Here is a 22,649-nt window from a genome sequence, read left to right as displayed (position 1 = left end):
GCAACAGAAGTCAAAGAGGTCAATCTAATCTCCCACAATAATTTTATACAAAGACATACATTCAAGTAACATGTAACAAGTCATTTTTTAATTAAAAAAAAACAAACAAACGCAAAACCTACTTATTGAATTTGAAAGAAAAGGGTTAAAAAGTAATAAAAAATCCACAAATTTATGTAAGAGAAACATTTATTTAAATCTGCACAAGAACACGATTATACTAAACAAATCCAATCAAAAAATAATAAATGCAAGAAAATAAACCATGGATTGTAGCTTTTCCCTTCAAATACACATTTGTTTACCATGCCAATACATAAAATATCTGATTTTGAGAATAATGCTTACCAAAGAATAGCCAGTGCCCGTAACACTTTTATATATTGTAAACCTTTTTGTCGCTTTTAGCAAAAACACTTTCTACAATATGTAATAAAATATTCAAGAAGATCAGTGAGAAAAATATGTGCAGGTGATCAAGCGTGATATGCAGTTATTTTTTTTTTCTTAAAACAAAGATCAAACAAATATGCCCACTGTAGTTCATGTACTAGGAATTAGTGGACAGAGCAGTGGAACATGGTATGTTCTGCTTTCATATGTACAGGTATTAATATTGTTGGTGTATATTTTCCATAGTTTTCAATGTCATTCATAAAATCTGAGGCGAAGTTGCTTAGTTTCATCCTTAAACATGTACAGCTCCATTTGATTAGCATGTTTATTATTTGTCCACCTCATTCAAAAAATATGGTACAGTATGTTCCAGATTCTGTGTAGACATTCCGCACCAATAGGTCACTGGCAACCAACCTATATTTGGCCTCAGGTTTAACAAAAACAAAATTTATTTTTGAGAGATTTTTGGAGATTACATATGATTTTTTTCCTCCTTGAACTGGGACATTGGTTTGCACATTATATTACTTTAGTTCTAATGACATTTTTTGGTGTAAGTTCTTGGTTTGTGAGGAAAAAAACATTCTTTATCCATGAACTTGTATACGTGTTCATCACAGCTCCTGAAGGCACTGTGGGTCCACTGAGCAACACATATGGCCGTTCTGTGAAAATAAACGGAAACATACAGTAAGATGGATTTTCATAGCTGCCTTGAACAGACTGCATTAATATGATCAGAGGACCTGTATATCACTGGTGCCTGAACAGAAAACAGAACATTTATAGTTTGTGATCTGTTGTGAAATAGAAAACGTATGTTTCGTATAAACCTTTACTGTTATCAGAACCACTGAACGGACTACATTTGGTTTTATTTTTCATAACCATTTGCATTAAAAATCACAATTTCTTGGCTTATTTTGATGAAGTAAGTTTTTAGTGAGTTATTTATTACTGGGAGAAGAGGCCTACATTTGTCACAAACGGCTGTTTCACCACTTACTGTGTAAAGCTTCTCTGTTCTCCCTATTGATTAAATGCTACATTCAGTCTCCTTTGGGGATACCCACATTGCTGGGTCTCGCCAATAGTAGTCACAGCTGGACCTTTCATTCTAGGTCAGCATATTTGCTAAGGCTATTATTTTGCATCTTGCTTGTTTACAGAAGAATTTCTATATTCCATGAGATAGACAATCAATAGGTTAACCACACAAGGTCAAAATGCAAAAGATCGACAGGGTCAAAATGTCGACATGGTAAAGGTCAATACAGTCAAATGCGGATATGAGGTTTTCCTATTTTTTGTCACTGTTGACATGAAGCCCTAATTAGTGTACCATTTTCTGGCCATGCTTCGTGCTCAGTGCCTTGCTAAGCTCACCGCATTATTATATTGTTCCTCTATGCCGACAAGGACGGTGACGTATGAACAAGCCGGTTTAAAAATAAAAAAAATCTTGAAAAACTCATGTCAACCTTATCATGTGTCCTTTTTTGTGTCGACATTTTCACCATGTGGACCTGTTGCATGTTGACCTTTTGACCATGTCAACCTTTTGGGGTAGACCAGCTGACTATATAGACACTGCAGATCTATCAATTAGAACCAATGTGTTAAATGCTTGTTTCTTTAGTGAGAATGTAGGGCTGGATACATAATATATTATACCCCAAAAATGCAGGTGATTGTGTAACCTCGTTGGAGCCTAGGTCCCATAATGGGCGATTCGTCCATGCATATGGTTGGAGATTTGTTTTGCAACTTCATATTACACATCAAATCATTGGCCAGTAGCTGTATTATATGAGATGCTGTGTTCTAGAGCAGAAGCATAACTACTGTAAGGCAGCCCCAGCTTCCGCTTGGGGGAGCAAGCCACAGTGGGGTCTGTGTGGGTGCCGGCACCTGCTCGATGCACTGATATGCTGCTGCTTCTACTGTACCTTCTTCTAGGGCCGAAGAAATGGCCAATGGGCCTAGAGCTGGAAATGGTCAAGAGCCTATTATGAGAAGTGGAGGAGGTGAGGCCAATGTCATGTAGGCATGTAGAACCCATACATACACTATACTCCCCAATGTCTCCTTAAATGTATAAAAGTACAATATTTGCATAAATGTGTAAAATAGGAATTCCATTTTAATACTTATGATTTGTGGCCAGCTGGTGTCTCTTCTGGTGATCACCATGCTGTCCTGACGGTGGGATTATTTTTATGTGGATGCCTGGAACAGCAGCTCCAACTGTCACATTGTTAATCTGGCCCTGCCTTCTTCATAAGCACACGGGTGCACAAAGGATACATGAGACATGTCCAAACAACGTTAAAAATGAGATGTCCAAGTAATTTTAAAAATGATCTTCTGAAAATGCTCAGAATGCACATACTGTAGCAAAACTAATTTAGATGAAAGCAGGTCATTTATTAGATGATACTGATGTTTTAATATCCAGGATGGTGTATTCATTAAAATGCTATCGCAGATAATGTATAAAACATGAAGGAATAAAATATCATCTCTGCTGATACCTTTACTTGAATCAATTTCTCTGGCTGCTTTGCATTGCTATTTCCCCTGCTCGCATCACTGAATTATTTGTTGCATATTAAAGGGAACGGTTAGATGAGATGCGCTGTACTATAGTAGAGTGTCTTAAATATTGTATTTGACACGTGCAAAATTCTGGTTTTATGCTGACATTAAACTGCTTCGTGTCATCAACCTTTGCTGTTGGCTGTAAGGACAAAGACCCAACATGGGCAGATCATCTACAGTAGGGAGGCTTCCCATACAATGGCCCTTATTCTGATCTCGGCGGTACGGCCCGCGTGCGGCCGTACCGCCGATGTTTTCACTCTGCACATGCGCAGAGGTCACTCTGCGCATGTGCAGGCGAAATCGACGCACAAAAATTTTATACGCCGCAAAGGGGGCGTATAGGGGCGTGAGGGGCTTAATACCCTCATTTCCCTATGCATACGCCCCGCGTTTCATGGGCGTTCCCATGCAAACGCGGGGCGTATGCATGGTAATGAGGCTATGACGCCAGTGATGGGGGCGGAAAGCTGACATCGCCGGATGTCAGCTCTCCGCCCCCATACAAGCTTTCACACGGACGATTGTCCGTGTGGTCTAAGCTTGCGTGAGCAGGTGGAGCGTGCGGCCCTGCCTTCGATGGTCGTCGACCATCGAATGCAGGGGGCAGCTCCCACCATGGTGGAGGCGTACGCCCCACCATTTTCATGCGGATCGCCAGCCGTCCGCGTACGGACGGCCGTGGCGATCCGTCTTGTAGGCGGGGATTGGTTTGTGCGGCCGGAGCAACGTATGCGGCTCCGGCCGCACAGATCAGAATAAGGGCCCCTATGCCAGTGAGAATAATGTTAGTATCATATTAGTAGAATTTTATAAAATGGAAGCATAAATACATTTGAGTGTTTTTATAGGATAATGTAATAGTATTAGAATATTATTCTATGTTTATTATGAAGTGATAATCCATATTCCTCATAAGTATGTCACATTTGTATATAAAACTGTTTCACCATCGGTTTGTGGCACCATAATGCAGTAGTGAGAAAATATGATTAGTACCTTGATGATGTTTCTGCAACATTGGTTTGTAGCACAATAGTACAGACTTTACTAATGATTAACCGAATGTGGCCTTATGCAATGAATAATCTTTTGAGTATGGTTCTCAGTAGTAAAATTCTGTAGTTTTATGTATAAATACAATAGCCAGTATTCAATTAGCCTTGATAACGTTTCTCCAGGAAAAAAAAGGCAAATCGCATGATTTTGAGCAATGGTCATTAGCGGCTATCCAAGAACAGCCTGTTTATTTTTGGGAGATAGCAATTATTATTACCAAATATTATGTCTGCTATGTTATCTAATATATAAAAGCAAATTTTGTTCTTCTGTCTTTCTATACAAACCCACAGTTTGTGAAGATTGTGAAATGTTACATTCGAGTGTAATAACACACAGCCGAGCCAACTAAAACCATCAAAATGATACCTCTAAAGGTGTGACAGCAGCACAGAGTATATCAGGAGACACCATAACTCTGGAATGGTTGCAGCAATTCACACAAAAGTTTGTACACATATGACTTACAATCTGGGAACAAACACTGTGGGGGTAAGACACCACAAGCACCCCTAGGGGTGGGACACCAGCACAGTCTTTCAGGAGACACTATAACCCTGGAATGCCTGCAGTAATTTACAACAAACTGGGTACACATATTTCTTACAATCTGGGAACAAACACTGTGGGGGTAACGCACCCATAGCACCCCTAGGGGTGGGGCAGCATGCATGATATGTCAGTGATGGCAGGGCTGCATGTGACAGGGACAGTGACATGATGTGAGGAGGGGAATGAAGGTAACAAAAACCCACACACAGAGTTATTTAGTGGCAGTAGCAGGGTCCCCCAGCAGCACAGAGTATATCAGGAGATACGTAATGGTCTGCGCTATATATAAGAAACTGTAAATAAATAGATGATTTCAAAGGGGCACTGACATGATGTGAGGATGGGAAAGGAGACAACAGGAAGCCAGAGACTGAGCGTTGTATAGTGGGAAGAGCAGGGTCCCTTAGGGCCCAAAAAGGGGTCCAGACACTACACAAAGTGGGTCAGGGAAGTAAAATATGCTATAGCATAGAGGGGGTAGAGGACATGGGGTTTAACAACAAATGTGGTCAGATTGTGGCTCTAGAGGGCCCCTCCTCTCTCCCACGCCTCACTCACCGCTTGCCGCCTCCACCACCCGAGCCTGCCGCTGCCTCTCAATGCTGAGCATCCACTGTCATTGCTATTACTGCATGGTTTAGTTTCACTTCAGGTGTGTCTGTCTTGGCTAAATGACCTGTTTTTTCACTTTCAGTCCAGGAATGCCTGGCTGCGCAAAACAAGCTGCTCTGTTCTGTGCACAGTCATTCTCATTGTGCTACTGTACTATACAAGTGTTTATTTTATTTCTGAAGTTTCTAATGCTATTTAGATAAACTGTTATATTTTCACTTGACTGATTTTTATCTCCAACCAACATAAATTAACGAACAACTATAATTCTAATTGACCATCCTCATTCTGTAGCGTAGCACAGGTATTCAGCTAGTTTAACATAAATATACATTTTATTTTTATTAGGGCTCATTCTTAAAAACCTGCTTGTTTACTGTATGATGTGATTTTCTAACAGACTGAGGCATCGAGGAGCATATTTCCTAAAGCTACAGTATAGTGTGGCACAAATGGCTGACATCATTCATTTCTACCACTCAGCATAAAACACATCGGAAAGAAGATGTATTGAAAATGACAATGTGTTTGCTTGGAAAGAAAGAACAAATACTATTTTCTCCTGTACACCAAGTCTGCTACAGTAACACAATATAAAGACCATTTCTATTACACACCTGTAATAAGTCATTTTATTATCAAGAAAACAACTACAGCGATGTGTGATAAATGCATTGCCGCATGGTCTCCAAATGATGTCTGACGTTTAAAACAGTTTCCTTTTATACAGCGCACAAACGTGTTCTGTACAGTGGTGAGAGAACTGTATGTGTCTTGTTGAATGATCTGCGCATTAATAACAGGTTTGCTTTAGTTACATTAAATATGGTCTGGAGCAAGCATAGGTTGGTGGAGGACAATTACAGTAAATTATTGTTACAATTGATGGAGAACTAATGTTTTGTAACATTTTAAGGGGGTATTTTTACCAAAGCTATTAAGGTTTTTGCCCAGTGTGGATGAAGAGCGATCATGTAAAAATCGGTGGCAAAAATTTTTTCATGGGGGTGAAGAATGTTCCGCCCATTAGCGCTCACCGATGATCGCCCGGCCATACACACTCAGGGATTTTGAGCTCAAAATAGTAAAAATGCGCATTTGAGATCAAAATCGTCTAGTGTGTATGGGTCTTTAGAGATAAAATTGTGAGAGTGAAAGTACTAGCCAATAAGATCAGCTTCTACTTCACATTTTACAGGCTGTTTTTTTTTTTAATTGCATTAAGGCTCTGATTGGTAGGTACTTCATCTTTCAAAAATGTTCTCTCTCCAAGCTTTGATAAATAAGTAATTGACGGTCTTATTGATATATGTCAGAATATGTACCATCTGTTGTACCTGAAATAAAGCTTTTCTAACTATACCTTATATTGCTTCTGTAATGCTTATTTACTTCCACTGCATAAACCCTGCATCTATTCAGACTCTAGCATTTGCTACTAATTACCATTATTGTATGATTACATTAATAGCCTGACGAATAGGTGCCAATGTAGGGCTAATGCTAGATTACTATTTACAGTATAGCAGTAGGTACAAGTGTTCTTTTATAGTCATACAGTGACTTTATACTGTGATACTTGTCCTTGTCCTGCACGACATTATTATAGACAGAGGTAAAACTAAGGTGAAGGACAGTGTATGTGCATAAGCTATTATCCAGGTCTATCTGCTCCTGTAAATATGTTGCTGTATCCACAGTACAATACAGAATGTTCTATTTATGGCTGGATCCGACTGTATATAATGGAAAACCCAAGTATATAGACATGTCCTTTTCTTTAAACCTGACTACATCTTGTATGCATGCACAGGAACGACAGTATTATAAAGCATGTATGAGAGGTACGGATATATTGTTGCTACTGTGTTTTCCTATTTGTTATAGTGTATGGGTGGAGCATACACATTCTCCTTGGCATGATATTTCCTGTGGTGGAACATAAGTAGCCCTAATCTGGATTTAGGCCCATATTCTGGTTCACTTGCAAAGGCAATTTCCTTCTCAAATGGACATAACAATGTGCACTGCATGTGGGGCAGATGTATCTGGTGCAGAAAGAATTAGATTTGGGTGGAGATTTTTACTTCAAAGTGAGATCTATATTACATAGTTACATAGTAGGTGAGGCTGAATAAAGACTTGCATCCATCTAGTTTAACCTATGTTTATAACAGTTTATCGCGTGTTGTATAGTATGTTTTTATATTTTAAAGATAAATATATTGCAATGTAAAAATAAAGCAGTCAGTATTTTCCCTTCACGGAAACAAAATAACTCACTCAAATCTAATTCTATCTGCACATTACATCTGCCCACTGCAGTGCACATGGTTTTGTCCGTCTGAGAAGGAATTTGCCTGTGTGAGTGAACCAGAATAAGGGCCATTTTATTTATTAACAGTTTCTTATATAGCGCACACATATTCGCAGCGCTTTACAGAGAATATTTGAACATTCACATCAGTCCCTGCCCCAGTGGAGCTTACAATCTATATTCCCTACCACATGTACACGCACAGACATTCTAGGGTTATTTTTATCCATATATTTTTGGATTGTGGGAGGAAACCGGAGTACCCGCAGTGATTGGCGGGCGTGTCTTCTGCACAGATCTCCCCCTTATCTCGCCGGGCGGGCAAGCGGCCGGCAGGTGCATCACCTCCAACGTATTGCTGGAGGGTAAGTGGGCATGTGTGTAGGCGTCAGGCGGGCCGGTCAAACTGGGTGCGGGAGCCGTATCAGGCCCGCGGGCCGGAGGTTCCCCACCCCTGGTCTAAGGCTACAATGCATACTGTTAATACAAAACAGAGCTTTAGTCTACACACCTGCATCAGGTGTGAATGAGACACACAATGTATGTAATATTCTTGTATTGAAAACTGTATTCAATGTAAATGCTATGTAGTCGCTCATTCAGCTCCAGGTACTCTGAGGGGAAATGTATGCTGAGCTTTGCCCAACCCTATGGAGCTAAGCTCAGCATACATGATCTTTACTCGGTGATCCTGTAGCCCAGTGCTTATCTGTAACATTACTGCATTTATCATACAGTAAAGTAGTTCTTGGACTACATAACTTTATTGAATTTCATTGGAGAGCATGAGCAATGGTTATTTTCAAAAGCAACATCTGGTAGATGAAGGTGATCATTACAGTGAACGCTAACGCCATACACCACATTGTGCAACGCTCTGCCATACTGCAGTGCGCATTGATGAGCGATCCGACCGCCATAGGTAGGATAGATGAGCATGGTTATATCTGTACCATGCCCTTCCACTGGGAGGAAAATCACACTGATTGTCGGTTTAAATTCACAATTTGCATACTGTGAAGCTAGCTCAAATCTGTTTTTTTTTGCACATATATCACTTGCTGTTTTTATTACATTATTATTATTATTATACATACATTATTATTATATTCTACCTTGCATTGACAGAGGGTGCACTCGGTGCCGTGTTTAATCCAAGAAGAGCCTGTAAAGCGAACCACATTAGTTTCATCAACACAGGTCTTTGTGATGTCATTGCGGATTATGTCAGCTTGGCAGGGGTCATTGATGCATCGGGGACAGCATTCGCTCTCAGGAACAACACTAAATTCACAGTCCACTTCTGGACAAGGTAAAGGCCAGCAATCCACTTCTCCTTGCTAAAATATACAGAAATGTATTTAATTAGTCAAGATGTCAATGGTAATCTGAGGAGCTTCTTAAAATAGATTAGTAGGTCAAAAGAGTATAACCTCTTTGTGGGAGCACTCATGTATTGTGTAAGTTGGTTAAAACGTAGCGTTTCATTGGATAATAATACATCTATGATATCTTTAAATAGAAAAAAGTCCTCAAGGGTCTTATTATTTTTGCTCCCAAAAAATACACTTTCCATAATATTGGTCCAGTTTCAATGGCTTGTGGTGAAGACAGTTTTACATATAAATACATGTTAGGTAAGCATAATGTCCCATGGAGATTACATATATCCAATGCAGAGACAATCCCTTCACCCTGGGTAACAGCACATGAAGATTGAGACAAAAATTGAGGTCTGCATACAATTGTTAATAGTTATACCGCTCATGTCTTGTAGTGTTTCTCATTTTGGGCTTTATTCTAGTTCACTCTTTCTGACAAAACCCTTCTTAGATGGACAAAACCATGTGCACTGCAGGGGGGTGGGGGGGGGGCAGATGTAAATTGTGCAGAGAGAATCAGATTTGGGTGAGTTATTTTGTTTCTGTGCAGGGAAAATACTGGTTGCTTTATTTTTACACTGCAATATAAATCTCACTTTGAAGTAAAATCCCACCCAAATCGAATTCTCTCTGCACGTTACATCTGCCCCACATGCAGTGCACATGGTTTTGTCCATCTAAGAAAGATTTTGTCAGAAAGAGTGAACTAGAATAAGGCCCTTTTTCTTCAGCAGTGGTGATGTCATGACATCAGATACGCCGTGCCAGAAAAGGAAGCCGCTGGGATAGGCTTTTCCGTTGGAATTACTTTGCAGAGGTGGAATGGAGTTCCCCCTACCCTCACAGGTGGTGGAACTCCATTCCACACAGCCCCCCCCCCCCCCCCTACACACACACACACACACACACTTTAACCCCTACAGCTATTCACAGATACACATATCTAATCACATGTAACTCAACTGCTTGGGAACATATTAAAGCAAAGTAATTTTAATATCTTCATTGCACTTACCAAGCATCTGCACTGCTGACAGTTCTGCACCCATGTGTCTCCGCTTTTATATGCAATGTCTCCATTTTGGTGCAAGCATTGGCTGCTGAGCCGTGGATCACATTCAGGACAGCAAAACAAGTCAACTGTTGGGTTTTCACAGTCACAGACCATACGACGACACATTACTAGCCCAACCTGATAAATGCAGAGTAATCATTTATTCTATTGATTATACAATGAAAGTATATACACAGGAAAAAGGAAGATGATGAAGAAGAAGATTTCCTAACTATAGAAAACTGACCTGACATGAGCACACTGAGCAGCGATCATTCTCCAGCACCCAGATTTGGCCATTATGCTTGATTTTACCATCGTGTATGCAGTCCCCAGAACAGTTCTTTCCATGTGGACAACGACAATCAAACCCACCATCCAAATTGAAGCAAACGGTATCATTACTGCAGCTGTGTCTTCCTGTGATGCATTCATCAATGTCTGTAGAGAGTGCATGAAGTATAATAATGATATAAATAATATAAAACATACACAAAACATTAATATTATACCTGTATTCATTGTCAATAGTCAATATGTCGCTATTGTGCGAGAGCTTTATACTTGCACATTACCGGCTTCCCAAAGCCAGGCGCACACCAGACATCCCGCCTCCCCGAATGGTCTGAAACGCTTGTATTGTACCATACCCAAGAAACAGTTGGTTGCATATCGCAATTTGCGGTTTTTGCAAATATGTGTATAGTGATGAATCAGTGCCTAAGATACTTTCCCTGCAAAACATGTGCCCGTTGCTAGCAGAGTCTAATGTTACCTGGTGCACTGAGGAAAAATCTCTTAAATATAGTTTATATTGTATACATATAGTTTAAATAGACATTGCACTATTTTTTTTTTAAATGTACATTACAGGTTTACTCTCAAAGGAATATCACTATGTATGACCTGATTCTGAGGCTGTAGCCACTTCTGATATTTTAGCTAATTCTAGTATCAGCCTTTTCCCTGGTGGAGCGGTGATACTAGGGGGTGCAGGCTGCACTTAAATGCCACTGGCTGATGGGAGACACCACAGGAGCCAGGTGCTCACTGTAACATTACATGCAGCACCCAGCTGTGTAGGAGCTGGCACTGCAACCATAACACTTCTTGGGAGCAGATCACATCTCCCAGAAATAAAGAGTGCCGACAATGGGGTTTGGTCAAAGAGGCCACATCCCCCAACATGGGGCCATGCCCCTGTTTCGTGGCTAGCCACACCAGGTGTCCTTAGGGTAAGTGATGACCCGGCTCTGGTGTACAAGTGTGTGCCCAATTGTGCAGGACTGACAACTCTTCGGATGCTGTAATACCATTTTGTGCCATTATCTGATGCCTGAAACGACCAGCCCTATGGAAGGTACAGATTTTCTGCCAGTGCATGGCCTTTAATGCGAGCAATCAAGTTCCTGTGTGCACAAGCACTATGCATCACACTCCAATAACAGGCCCACAAGATGGTCCATCTCTCTGTGGGCAGCATGCACTAACATCCGCAGCCCATTACCGCTCCCCTCTGTGGGGGCGGCGGTCCTGCAGTGTGGGATGGGGTAAGTGGGCCAATAGGGTTTTCCTGCATACCAAAATGCGGTAAAAACTCTGATAACGGAGTTTTTACTGCATTGTGTCTGAATAATCACATCCCAGTCACCAAAAAGCACATTTCTAATATATTTCTGAAACATGCTCCTTAACTGAAACTGCATGTGCAGTAGCAAAGAAAATTGTTCAACCTGGGAAAATCAAAATTGCGTGGACTCAGAATCAGGCCGTATGTGTTCAGATTAGTGATCAAAGGCTGTAGATCTGCTTAGTAAGTGTTCACTGCACTAGATCAGCCATGTCCAAACTATGGCCCTCCAGCTGTGGTGAAACTACAAATCCCATCATGCTTTGCCACGGTTTTGCTATTAGGGAATGCTAAAACTATGACAAGGCATGCTGGGATGTGTAGTTTCACAACAGCTGGAGGGCCATAGCTGGACATGCCTGCACCAGATGAAACAAAGTTATGCCTCCCAACTGTCCCGATTTTCGCAGGACACTGATGATTTCTTGTGACTGTCCTGCCACCCCACCCGTGGACAGCAGTGTCCAGCAGTGGGGGTACAGTTTGGAGTTCCCAGTCACTCAGCAGCTAATAGACACTGTGCGCATGTGTACATCTTTGCACGGAGGCCCCTGCTGTTACAAAAAAAGAGACCACACCCACTTTTCAGTAGCGCTTGGCTATCGAGAGTCCTGCTGCCCCATCTGTAAATGTGGGAGGTATGACAAGGCTATAATATATCAAACCTATTTTGTGTTCGTTCCCTGTCCATGGTACTGACCAGGAAAATATCTTGGACATTTATACAGCATTGTCCCTGCCTGAGGACTGGGTCAGAGGGGCAATTTGGAAAAGTCAGTGTAACATAAAAGTGAATGAAGTATACCATTCCAAAGTCACACAATAGATTTACTCTGGCGCTAACTGCGCATATCATCACTTTAGAACACCAGGGTCTTCTGGTTACTGCTGTATACTCAATGTTACTCGCTGCAGCTCATCTTATTTACAGATTAACAGTGCACAATCATCTTTTTACAGAATGTCTCAGTTATAACCCAGTAATGGAAGATGTGTGATAATGATTGTCCATTGAGTTAAACGCTAAAATAAAACGTACATAAAAAGGGAATGGTACAAATAACAGTTTCTTAAATCTAGCAATTGCTCCCTGAGACTATAGCTAAAAATGCAAGGCTCGGAGACATGATTGTCGAATGAAATCAGTTAAAGAGGATGTACTGTATCAATCAATATGATTCTCAAAATTTACATACTGGAAAGCCAATGAATCTATTTGTTTTTAAAAAACCTTTAGATTTTTCAGAAAACGTCAGTGATGTGAGTTGCTGAGATTTCTATCCTGATTAGAGAAATCAGTACTGATACCAATCACTGGATGGATTACGGGTCACGTGTCATAGGAATTGTCCTATGAAATGTAATAAACCAGAGGTCTATATGGACATATACACCGAGCGATTCCATCCTCATTTCTAAGCGATCTGACTACATCACAGGAATAGAGCACAGATCGCTCTGTGTGTATGCCCCCCAGTGATGCACGGTCCTGTATGTCACTATGGCCCGCAGGGTAAGACCGTGCATGCTAAGGTTACAGACTTTCGTCTATAAGTATAGGCAAAACCCTGCTGAGCACAGATCTGTCAGTACACAACGCAGGTGCTGCAACGATGTGTGCTGAGCGATTTTGCTTAAGCAAAACATTCAAGCTGCCGGCTCTCATCACCCCGTGTGTATCAGGCCACAAACTCCATAATAAACAGCAAACAGAGACATTATGGTTGCACAGTACACAGAGGCGTAACTACTACCTTCTGGACCCCATAGCAAAGTTTTGAAAGCCCCCCCCCCCTCACAGGAGGAGAGGGTGACAGGTGTGTGTGTGTGTGTGTGTGGGGGGGGGGGGGGGGAGAGATAGAAAGAGATTATATGGAAGGGGAGGGGGTGTAAATGGGAGGTTGTAGCAGAAGAGAGGGAGAAAGGAAGAAAGAGGAGAGACATGGTGGGGAGGGAGTATATGAGAGGAGTGGAGAGAGACATACAGAGAGAGAGAGAGAGAGAGAGCAGGGAAGAAAATGAGGAGGGGGCACCTGCATCACTTTTTTTTTTCTCCTAATCACATCCTCTCCCCTCCGACCCACAGTTCAGGCTGCCCTGTCCCCCCTTACCAGTAAGTATAATTGATGCTGTCAGTGCCGAGTCTTCCTGCACTGACAGCTCCGGGTCTCAGACGCTTCAGTCTGTTTCCCAGGGCCTGGGTCTCCCACACAGAGCAGGCAGCAGCACAGGGCTTGCGTGTTTCGCGCCGGGGCTGGTCACTGTGACGTCGGTCACCGGCAGCATCAAAGAAGGGAGAGGGGGGAAGGCTGCAACAGCCGGACTACATTCCCCTTCATTATGTAGCGCATTATCCCTAGCGGGGGAGGGGGCAGAGATGGCACCACTGACACTGCCAATGTGGCTGCGGCACTAATAAGGAAAAAGGGTGCAGGGGATGCCTGCTGTGCTATGGGGCCCCCCAAGGGCACGGGCCCCATAGCAGCTGCATCCCCTGCACCCTCCATAGTTACGCCACTGACAGTACATCTACAAAGTGTACAGTATTTCATGTCAAATATCTTACCAGGCAAAACAGCATACTGAGAATATAACATATTTAATACACACTATCCACTTTGTCTAGGTGACGTGTGTGTGTTAGTGCTCTGCGGAACTAACACGTCACATGACGTCAGTGCCCGCCCTGAACTTAGAGAACAGCAGTCAGTCCAGGCTGACTTTTCTTAGTGAAGGCCGGAGAAATCAGTTGATGGTGAGCGACCATCAAATGATTTCTCCTCCTTGCGGCCGCAATGTGTTAGCAGTGTGGCAGACGTTCGGTCGGGTGGCGTTTACCGGTTTGCTAGGCTACAAACATATGCAGCCTAGCACACCAGTCTGAATCAGGCCCATAGTTGCCTACCCTCCTGCATTCTGCAGGAGACTCCCGGTAATAGCAGCAATCTCCTTGACTCTGTGAAGGGTCTAGGAATCTCCCACCTTACCCACATTATGCAGGGTTTTATTTTTTTGGGGGGGGGGTAGGGGGAAAAAGCAGAGATATATACATTGAAATTAAATGATCAATGCCATTTCCCTGCATTGGGGATAAGCGTCCTGCGAAAATCGGGACAGTTGGGATTAAATACTTTTCAAAAGCAGGCAAGTATTCATTAATCATGTATATTGTGCTGAGTGAGAAGAACATACATATCACAGCAAATATTTGCCTACACGAATTCCAAAATTGCAGCCAACAATATTAGTATCAATACTGTAAAAATTCCCAAATTATATTGTGACACGCCCCCTTTATTGCGCCTGTAAATCTCCCCGATTCTAGATTTCAAGAGTAGCAAGAATGAGCTAATACTCCCTGGCAAACCGTAAACACCACTGATACCAGTGACTTTTTTTAAAAAAGGTTTCTCAATATACGTATAGCAATAGATCTATATTTCCCAAAGGAATAAACTAAGATGTTTTTCTCTCTTGGAAGTGTCAAATCTAGCACATGTAGGTGACTGAAGAACTAGTTTTCTGAAAAATATATTTTACATAGCGACTGATATTGTAGATGCATTTAGTCGGCACTGTGGAGGTGCACTACAAAGGCATTGCAAAGATTGCAGTGATTTTCGGTTGCTTGGCAACAGAGCAAAAACACACATTTGGTGTCTGGAATGTATGTACATTCACAGAGGGCTTACATTACAAATCTATAGTGAAATGAAAATACCTGCTCTATGCGCCTTTAAATAGGTAGCAGTACAATTCGTCTTCGGGACTGGATTTATAGTGACAGTCATTAGGTAGACCACTATTGGTCGACAGTGAAAATTTCGACACATGTACTAGTTGATATTGAAAAAGATAGACACAGGCAAAAGGTTGCCATAAAAATGGTCGACATGTTAATATGGACCCCCAATTAGTGTAATGGCTCGCTTCGTTCAGCACACTTTACCATTCCCAATTGTAGTCCATGTGGATCGTAAAGTATGAACAAGTCATTTGAATGACAAAAAAAAAAAATCTCATGTAGACCTTTTCCTGTATCAACTATTGCCATGTCGATATTTTGCACATCTCTCAGAGATGTCCTGTGCTAGATGTGACCTTATAAATCTAAGGGATTGTCCCACTGACCTGACAGGAGGAGTGTCTCTCTTATTACAGAGTGCAGGCGCTAAACAGATGCAACCCTGCTACTAGACTGCTCAGTATTGTATGGGGCTGGGTGGTATCTACCAATCAGACATTCCCTTTTGTTGTTTCATTTGCATTAGACAAATAAAATCTGTTGCTAATTGACGTGGTTTTAGTGCCGGTGTGAACAATATTAGTACCCTTTTTAGGGTTAAAATGTGCCAAGTATTGTTTCCTAAGTGTGCTTTTAACCCCTTCCCGTCATTTGACGTACATTTACGTCATGGTCGGGAAGTACTTCCCGACACATGGCGTAAATGTACGTCATGGCATTTAACTGTCACCGCGTCTATAGACGCGGTGACAGTTTCAACATGTCTGCTGTCCCTGACAGCAGACATGTCCGTGCATGCCCAGGGGGGGCTGCGATGCCGCCCCCCCGTCGGCGATCGCTGTGATTGGCTGTTCAGTGTGAACAGCCAATTACAGCGTTTTCCTGTGTCACCGGCGAATAACGTTCGCCGGTGACACGGGATCAGAGGTGATTGGTGCTGTAAAGTACAGCACCAATCACCGCGGGGTGTAAGGGTGACACTGGTGTCACCCCACCGCACCCCGCCCGCCCCCAAAGGCCGTGATTGGTTCGTCGGACCGACGGACCAATCACAGCCAAGGAGGGGGATTTAAACTAACGGTGACTGCACTGCAGACGCCATTCCGGTCTGGAATAGCGTGCAGTGCGGTCACCGTACCTCCCTGCCGCCATACTGACCAGAACCTTGCTCCATAGCTTGCTCCATACTTACCTGATCGCTGCTTCATCACTGCTTCCTGGATCCTGTTACTACTTGTGCCTTCCTGTGAAATTGTGCTGCTGCAGTGTACTAGCTAGATAGAGAGAGATAGATAGAGAGAGATAGATAGAGAGATAGAGAGAGATAGAGAGAGATAGAGAGAGATAGAGAGAGATAGAGAGAGAGATAGTGTCAGAGAGTGCTATATTTTGTGCTGCTGCAGTGTGATCTAGTTATAGATAGAGAGAGAGAGATAGAGAGAGAGAGATAGATAGAGAGGCCTAGTGACAGAGTGCTATATTTTGTGCTGCTGCAGTGTGATAGTTATAGAGAGATAGAGAGAGATAGAGAGAGATAGAGAGAGAGATAGTGTCAGAGAGTGCTATATTTTGTGCTGCTGCAGTGTGATATAGTTATAGATAGAGAGAGAGAGATAGAGAGAGAGAGATAGATAGAGAGGCCTAGTGACAGAGTGCTATATTTTGTGCTGCTGCAGTGTGATAGTTATAGAGAGATAGAGAGAGAGAGATAGAGAGAGATAGTGACAGATTGTGCTATATATTTTTGATATAACTGACTGCTGCCCCCTCCTTTTGTGCTGATCAGTATAAATTAACTGATCAGCAACTTTTTGGGGGCGCAGGTTTTTTTTTATATATAGATATACCTGTCAGTGCTGCTGCTGCAGTGTCATAGAGTGATAGATAGTGAGAGATAGAGAGATAGAGAGAGATAGTGACAGAGAGTGATAGAGAGTGCTAAATTTTTTGGCTGCTGCCCCCGCCTTTTGTGCTGATCACTATATCTGAGGTGATCAGCAACTTTTTTGGGGGTACAGAGGTTTTTTTTTTTTTATATATACCTGTCAGTTGCACCAAAGGTTGTGCACCTGCTGCACCTCACTGGTAATCAGTGTCGCATCACTGATCACCTTTTTTTTTTGTGTGTGTGCTGTGGGGTCTTTTTTTAATTTTTTTTTTACACACACTGTGATTTTGTGGGTGTCCTGTGGCCGCTGTGCGCTGATCAGTGACGTACATCACTGATCATCTTTTTCGGCACAGGGTTGATCTATATATTTTTTTTTTTGATCAAATTCCTGTTGCCTTTGAGCGCTGTTCAGTGACAGACGTTACTGACCAACATCTGTGCTCAATTTTTGGCGCAGGACCTTTTTTTTTTTTTTTTTTAACCCCTTCAATTTTTTTTTTTAACCCCTTCAATTTTTTTTTTAACCCCTTCAATTTTTTTTTTTTTTAACCCCTCCATTTTTTTTTTTTGTATAAAGTATTTTTTTTTCCTGCACACTACATACACACTACAACCTACATACCCCCCGGGTTGAAATAAAGTTTGTACCCCCCCCTACACTATACACGTGTTGAAACATTTCACTACCTGTAACACAAAAATAAAAATGGCATCCCAAATGTCCTCCCAAATGTCCTCCCAAATGTCCTCCCAGTCATCCAGGAGAATGTATTCAGTGGAGGAGGCATATGCCATGCTTGCCTCTGACTCTGACACAGGCAGTGATGCAAGCGGGGAATTTGAAGGATTCGCCTTAAGCTCCTCTTCCTCCTCTGGTGATGAGGGACCCCCTCAAAGACGCCCCCGTAGATCAGCTGAGACCCCCCCCCCAATAATTGATCTCGTATGGACCCCACCACCAGACAATTTTGAGCCCCAGGTTCCTGAGTTTTTGGCCATGCCAGGAATCCAATTTGATTCCACAGGTCTCAGAGAAATTGACTTTTTCAAATTATTTTTCTCTGATGATTTTATAAATTTAATGGTGGACCAAACTAATTTATATGCCCAGCAGTTTATTGCTCAAAACCCCACGTCATCATTTGCTAGGTGGACCCCTGTAGATGCAGTAGAGATGATGACGTTTTGGGGTCTGGTGTTTCATATGGGCATAGTAAAAAAGCCAGAAATTAGGCAATATTGGAGTACAGATGTTCTGTACAGTACTCCATTTTACCGTATGGCCATGCCCCGGACTCGATTTGAGACAATTCTTAAATTTATACATTACACCGATAATGCACAGTGCCCACCCAGAGATGATCCCACCTTTGACCGGCTATTCAAAGTCAGGCCGGTCATTGATCATTTCAGTGCCAAATTTGAAGAGGTGTACATCCCAGAAAAATTTATTTGTATCGACGAGTCCCTTATACATTTTAAAGGAAGGGTTAAATTCCGCCAGTACCTTCCCAGTAAGAGGGCAAGGTATGGCATAAAAATGTATAAACTGTGTGAAAGCACCTCAGGGTACACCCACAGGTTTAGGGTTTATGAAGGGAAGGATTCAAGAATTCAACCGCCAGAATGCCCCCCCTCCCTCGTAGGTGTTAGTGGGAAAATTGTCTGGGATTTAGTGCACCCCTTCCTGGATAAAGGTTATCACCTCTATGTGGATAACTTTTACACCAGCATCCCCCTGTTTAAGGCCCTTGGTTCAAGAGGTACAGCAGCTTGCGGTACTGTGCGCAAGAACCAAAGAGGCCTCCCAAAAACGCACATTGCCCAAGTAATGAGAAGGGGTGAAAGCAGGGGAATATGCACCGAAAATATGTTGTTGGTCAAATATAAGGACAAGAGGGATGTCCTTATACTGACAACAATTCACGGAGACAGTACCACCTCCGTCCCTGTACGAGGTACCAGTACCCACACCTCAAAACCTAATTGTATCCTGGATTACAATAGGTACATGGGCGGAGTGGATCTTTCAGATCAGGTACTGAAGCCGTACAGTGCCCTGCGGAAAACAAAAATCTGGTACAAGAAGGTGGCCGTGTATATCATCCAGATGGCACTGTATAACGCTTACGTGCTATTCCGTTCTACCGGCCAGAGGGGGACATTTATGCACTTTCAAGAGGAAGTCATAAAGGGCCTAATATTTGGGAACCAGCAGGCAGAGGGCCCCAGTACTTCTAGTACTGGCCCCCGTATTGTACCAGGGCAGCATTTTCCTGATGAAATCCCCTCCACTGGAAAAAAGGGCAGGACACAAAAAAGGTGCAAAGTTTGCTATAAAAAGGGAATAAGAAAGCAAACTATTTTCCAGTGTGACACTTGCCCCGACAAACCCGGCCTATGTATAAAGGAGTGTTTTAAAATATACCACACATCTATGGAATATTAGGTTCATAATTTCACCGTGCTTCGGGGGTCTTGCTAATGCCACATAGCACCCACCATTCATTCCACCAGAATCTGAGCCGCAAAATCCAAAAATCACTCCTTCCCTTCTGAGTCCTGCCATGCACCCAACTGGTATTTTTTGGTCACATGTGAGGCATTGCCGTACTCGGGAGAAATTGGGGCACATATTTTGGGGTGCTTTGTCTCCTTCATTCCTTGTGAAAATGAAAAATTTTGAGCCAGAACTGCATTTTTGTGTAAAAAAATGTAATTTTTCATGTTCACTGCCCACTTGTATCAAAATTGGTGAAACCCCTGGGGGTTTGAAATGTACACTATACCCCTAGATGAATTCCCTGAGGGGTGTAGTTTGCAAAATGGGGTCACTTGTGGGGGGGTTCCACTGTATTGGTGCTTTGGGGGTCTTGCTAATGCGACATAGCACCCACCATCATTCCACCAGAATTTGTGCTGCAAAATCCAAATATCACTCCTTCCCTTCTGAGTCCTGCCACTTTTTGGTCACACATGAGGCATTGCCGTACTCGGGAGAAATTGGGGCACATATTTTGGGGTGCTTTTTCTCCTTCATACCTTCTGAAAATGAAAAATTTTGAGCCAGAACTGCATTTTTGTGTAAAAAAATGTAATTTTTCATTTTCACTGCCCACTTGTATCAAAATTGGTGAAACCCCTGGGGGTTTTAAATGTACACTATACCCCTAGATGAATTCCCTGAGGGGTGTAGTTTGCAAAATGGGGTGACTTGTGGGGGGGTTCCACTGTATTGGTGCAACATAGCACCCACCATTCATTCCACCAGAATATGTGCTGCAAAATCCAAAAATCACTCCTTCCCTTCTGAGTCCTGCCATGCACCCAACTGGTATTTTTTGGTCACATGTGAGGCATTGCCGTACTCGGGAGAAATTGGGGCACAGATTTTGGGGTGCTTTTTCTCCTTCATACCTTCTGAAAATGAAAAATTTTGAGCCAGAACTGCATTTTTGTGTAAAAAATGTAATTTTTCTTTTTCACTGCCCACTTGTATCAAAATTGGTGAAACCCCTGGGGGTTTGAAATGTACACTATACCCCTAGATGAATTCCCTGAGGGGTGTAGTTTGCAAAATGGGGTCACTTGTGGGGGGGTTCCACTGTATTGGTGCTTGGGGGGTCTTGCTAATGCGACATAGCACCCACCAAAATTCCACCAGAATCTGAGCTGCAAAATCCAAAAATCACTCCTTCCCTTTTGAGTCCTGCCATGCACCCAACTGGTATTTTTTGGTCACATGTGAGGCATTGCCGTACTCGGGAGAAATTGGGGCACAGATTTTGGGGTGCTTTTTCTCCTTCATACCTTCTGAAAATGAAAAATTTTGAGCCAGAACTGCATTTTTGTGTAAAAAATGTAATTTTTCATGTTCACTGCCCACTTGTATCAAAATTGGTGAAACCCCTGGGGGTTTGAAATGTACACTATACCCCTAGATGAATTCCCTGAGGGGTGTAGTTTGCAAAATGGGGTCACTTGTGGGGGGGTTCCACTGTATTGGTGCTTGGGGGGTCTTGCTAATGCGACATAGCACCCACCAAAATTCCACCAGAATCTGAGCCGCAAAATCCAAAAATCACTCCTTCCGTTCTGAGTCCTGCCATGCACCCAACTGGTATTTTTTGGTCACATGTGAGGCATTGCCGTACTCGGGAGAAATTGGGGCACATATTTTGGGGTGCTTTTTCTCCTTCATACCTTCTGAAAATGAAAAATTTTGAGCCAGAACTGCATTTTTGTGTAAAAAAATGTAATTTTTCATTTTCACTGCCCACTTGTATCAAAATTGGTGAAACCCCTGGGGGTTTGAAATGTACACTATACCCCTAGATGAATTCCCTGAGGGGTGTACTTTGCAAAATGGGGTGACTTGTGGGGGGGTTCCACTGTATTGGTGCAACATAGCACCCACCATTCATTCCACCAGAATCTGTGCTGCAAAATCCAAAAATCACTCCTTCCCTTCTGAGTCCTGCCATGCACCCAACTGGTATTTTTTGGTCACATGTGAGGCATTGCCGTACTCGGGAGAAATTGGGGCACAGATTTTGGGGTGCTTTTTCTCCTTCATACCTTCTGAAAATGAAAAATTTTGAGCCAGAACTGCATTTTTGTGTAAAAAAATGTAATTTTTCATTTTCACTGCCCACTTGTATCAAAATTGGTGAAACCCCTGGGGGTTTGAAATGTACACTATACCCCTAGATGAATTCCCTGAGGGGTGTAGTTTTCAAAATGGGGTGACTTGTGGGGGGGTTCCACTGTATTGGTGCTTGGGGGGTCTTGCTAATGCGACATAGCACCCACCAAAATTCCACCAGAATCTGAGCCGCAAAATCCAAAAATCACTCCTTCCGTTCTGAGTCCTGCCATGCACCCAACTGGTATTTTTTGGTCACATGTGAGGCATTGCCGTACTCGGGAGAAATTGGGGCACATATTTTGGGGTGCTTTTTCTCCTTCATACCTTCTGAAAATGAAAAATTTTGAGCCAGAACTGCATTTTTGTGTAAAAAAATGTAATTTTTCATTTTCACTGCCCACTTGTATCAAAATTGGTGAAACCCCTGGGGGTTTGAAATGTACACTATACCCCTAGATGAATTCCCTGAGGGGTGTAGTTTTCAAAATGGGGTGACTTGTGGGGGTTTCCACTGTATTGGTGCTTGGGGGGTCTTGCTAATGCGACATAGCACCCACCAAAATTCCACCAGAATCTGAGCCGCAAAATCCAAAAATCACTCCTTCCGTTCTGAGTCCTGCCATGCACCCAACTGGTATTTTTTGGTCACATGTGAGGCATTGCCGTACTCGGGAGAAATTGGGGCACATATTTTGGGGTGCTTTTTCTCCTTCATACCTTCTGAAAATGAAAAATTTTGAGCCAGAACTGCATTTTTGT

General features: G+C 42.5%; 1 protein-coding gene across 2 annotated transcripts in view; it reads right to left on the bottom strand.

Annotated features, from left to right (window-relative positions):
- Window positions 1-171: 171 nt before the first annotated feature.
- Window positions 172-22,649, bottom strand: part of NELL2 (neural EGFL like 2) — a 235,310-nt gene continuing 212,832 nt past the window's right edge. For both annotated transcript variants that reach the window (XM_083182657.1, XM_083182659.1), the window contains 4 exons: window positions 10,224-10,417; window positions 9,938-10,114; window positions 8,656-8,880; window positions 172-1,064 (listed from right to left, as the gene is read on the bottom strand). In XM_083182657.1, coding sequence (XP_083038783.1) covers window positions 1,014-1,064; window positions 8,656-8,880; window positions 9,938-10,114; window positions 10,224-10,417 — 647 coding nt within the window. In that variant the 3' untranslated portion in view covers window positions 172-1,013. The remainder of the gene's footprint in view (window positions 1,065-8,655; window positions 8,881-9,937; window positions 10,115-10,223; window positions 10,418-22,649) is intronic.

Source organism: Crinia signifera, chromosome 4 (genome assembly GCF_055691185.1).
Source record: "Crinia signifera chromosome 4, ASM5569118v1, whole genome shotgun sequence".
In the NCBI taxonomy this organism is placed as follows: domain Eukaryota; kingdom Metazoa; phylum Chordata; class Amphibia; order Anura; family Myobatrachidae; genus Crinia; species Crinia signifera.
The sequence above is the reverse complement of the archived record's forward strand: the minus strand, read 5'-3'. Positions and strand labels throughout refer to the sequence as shown.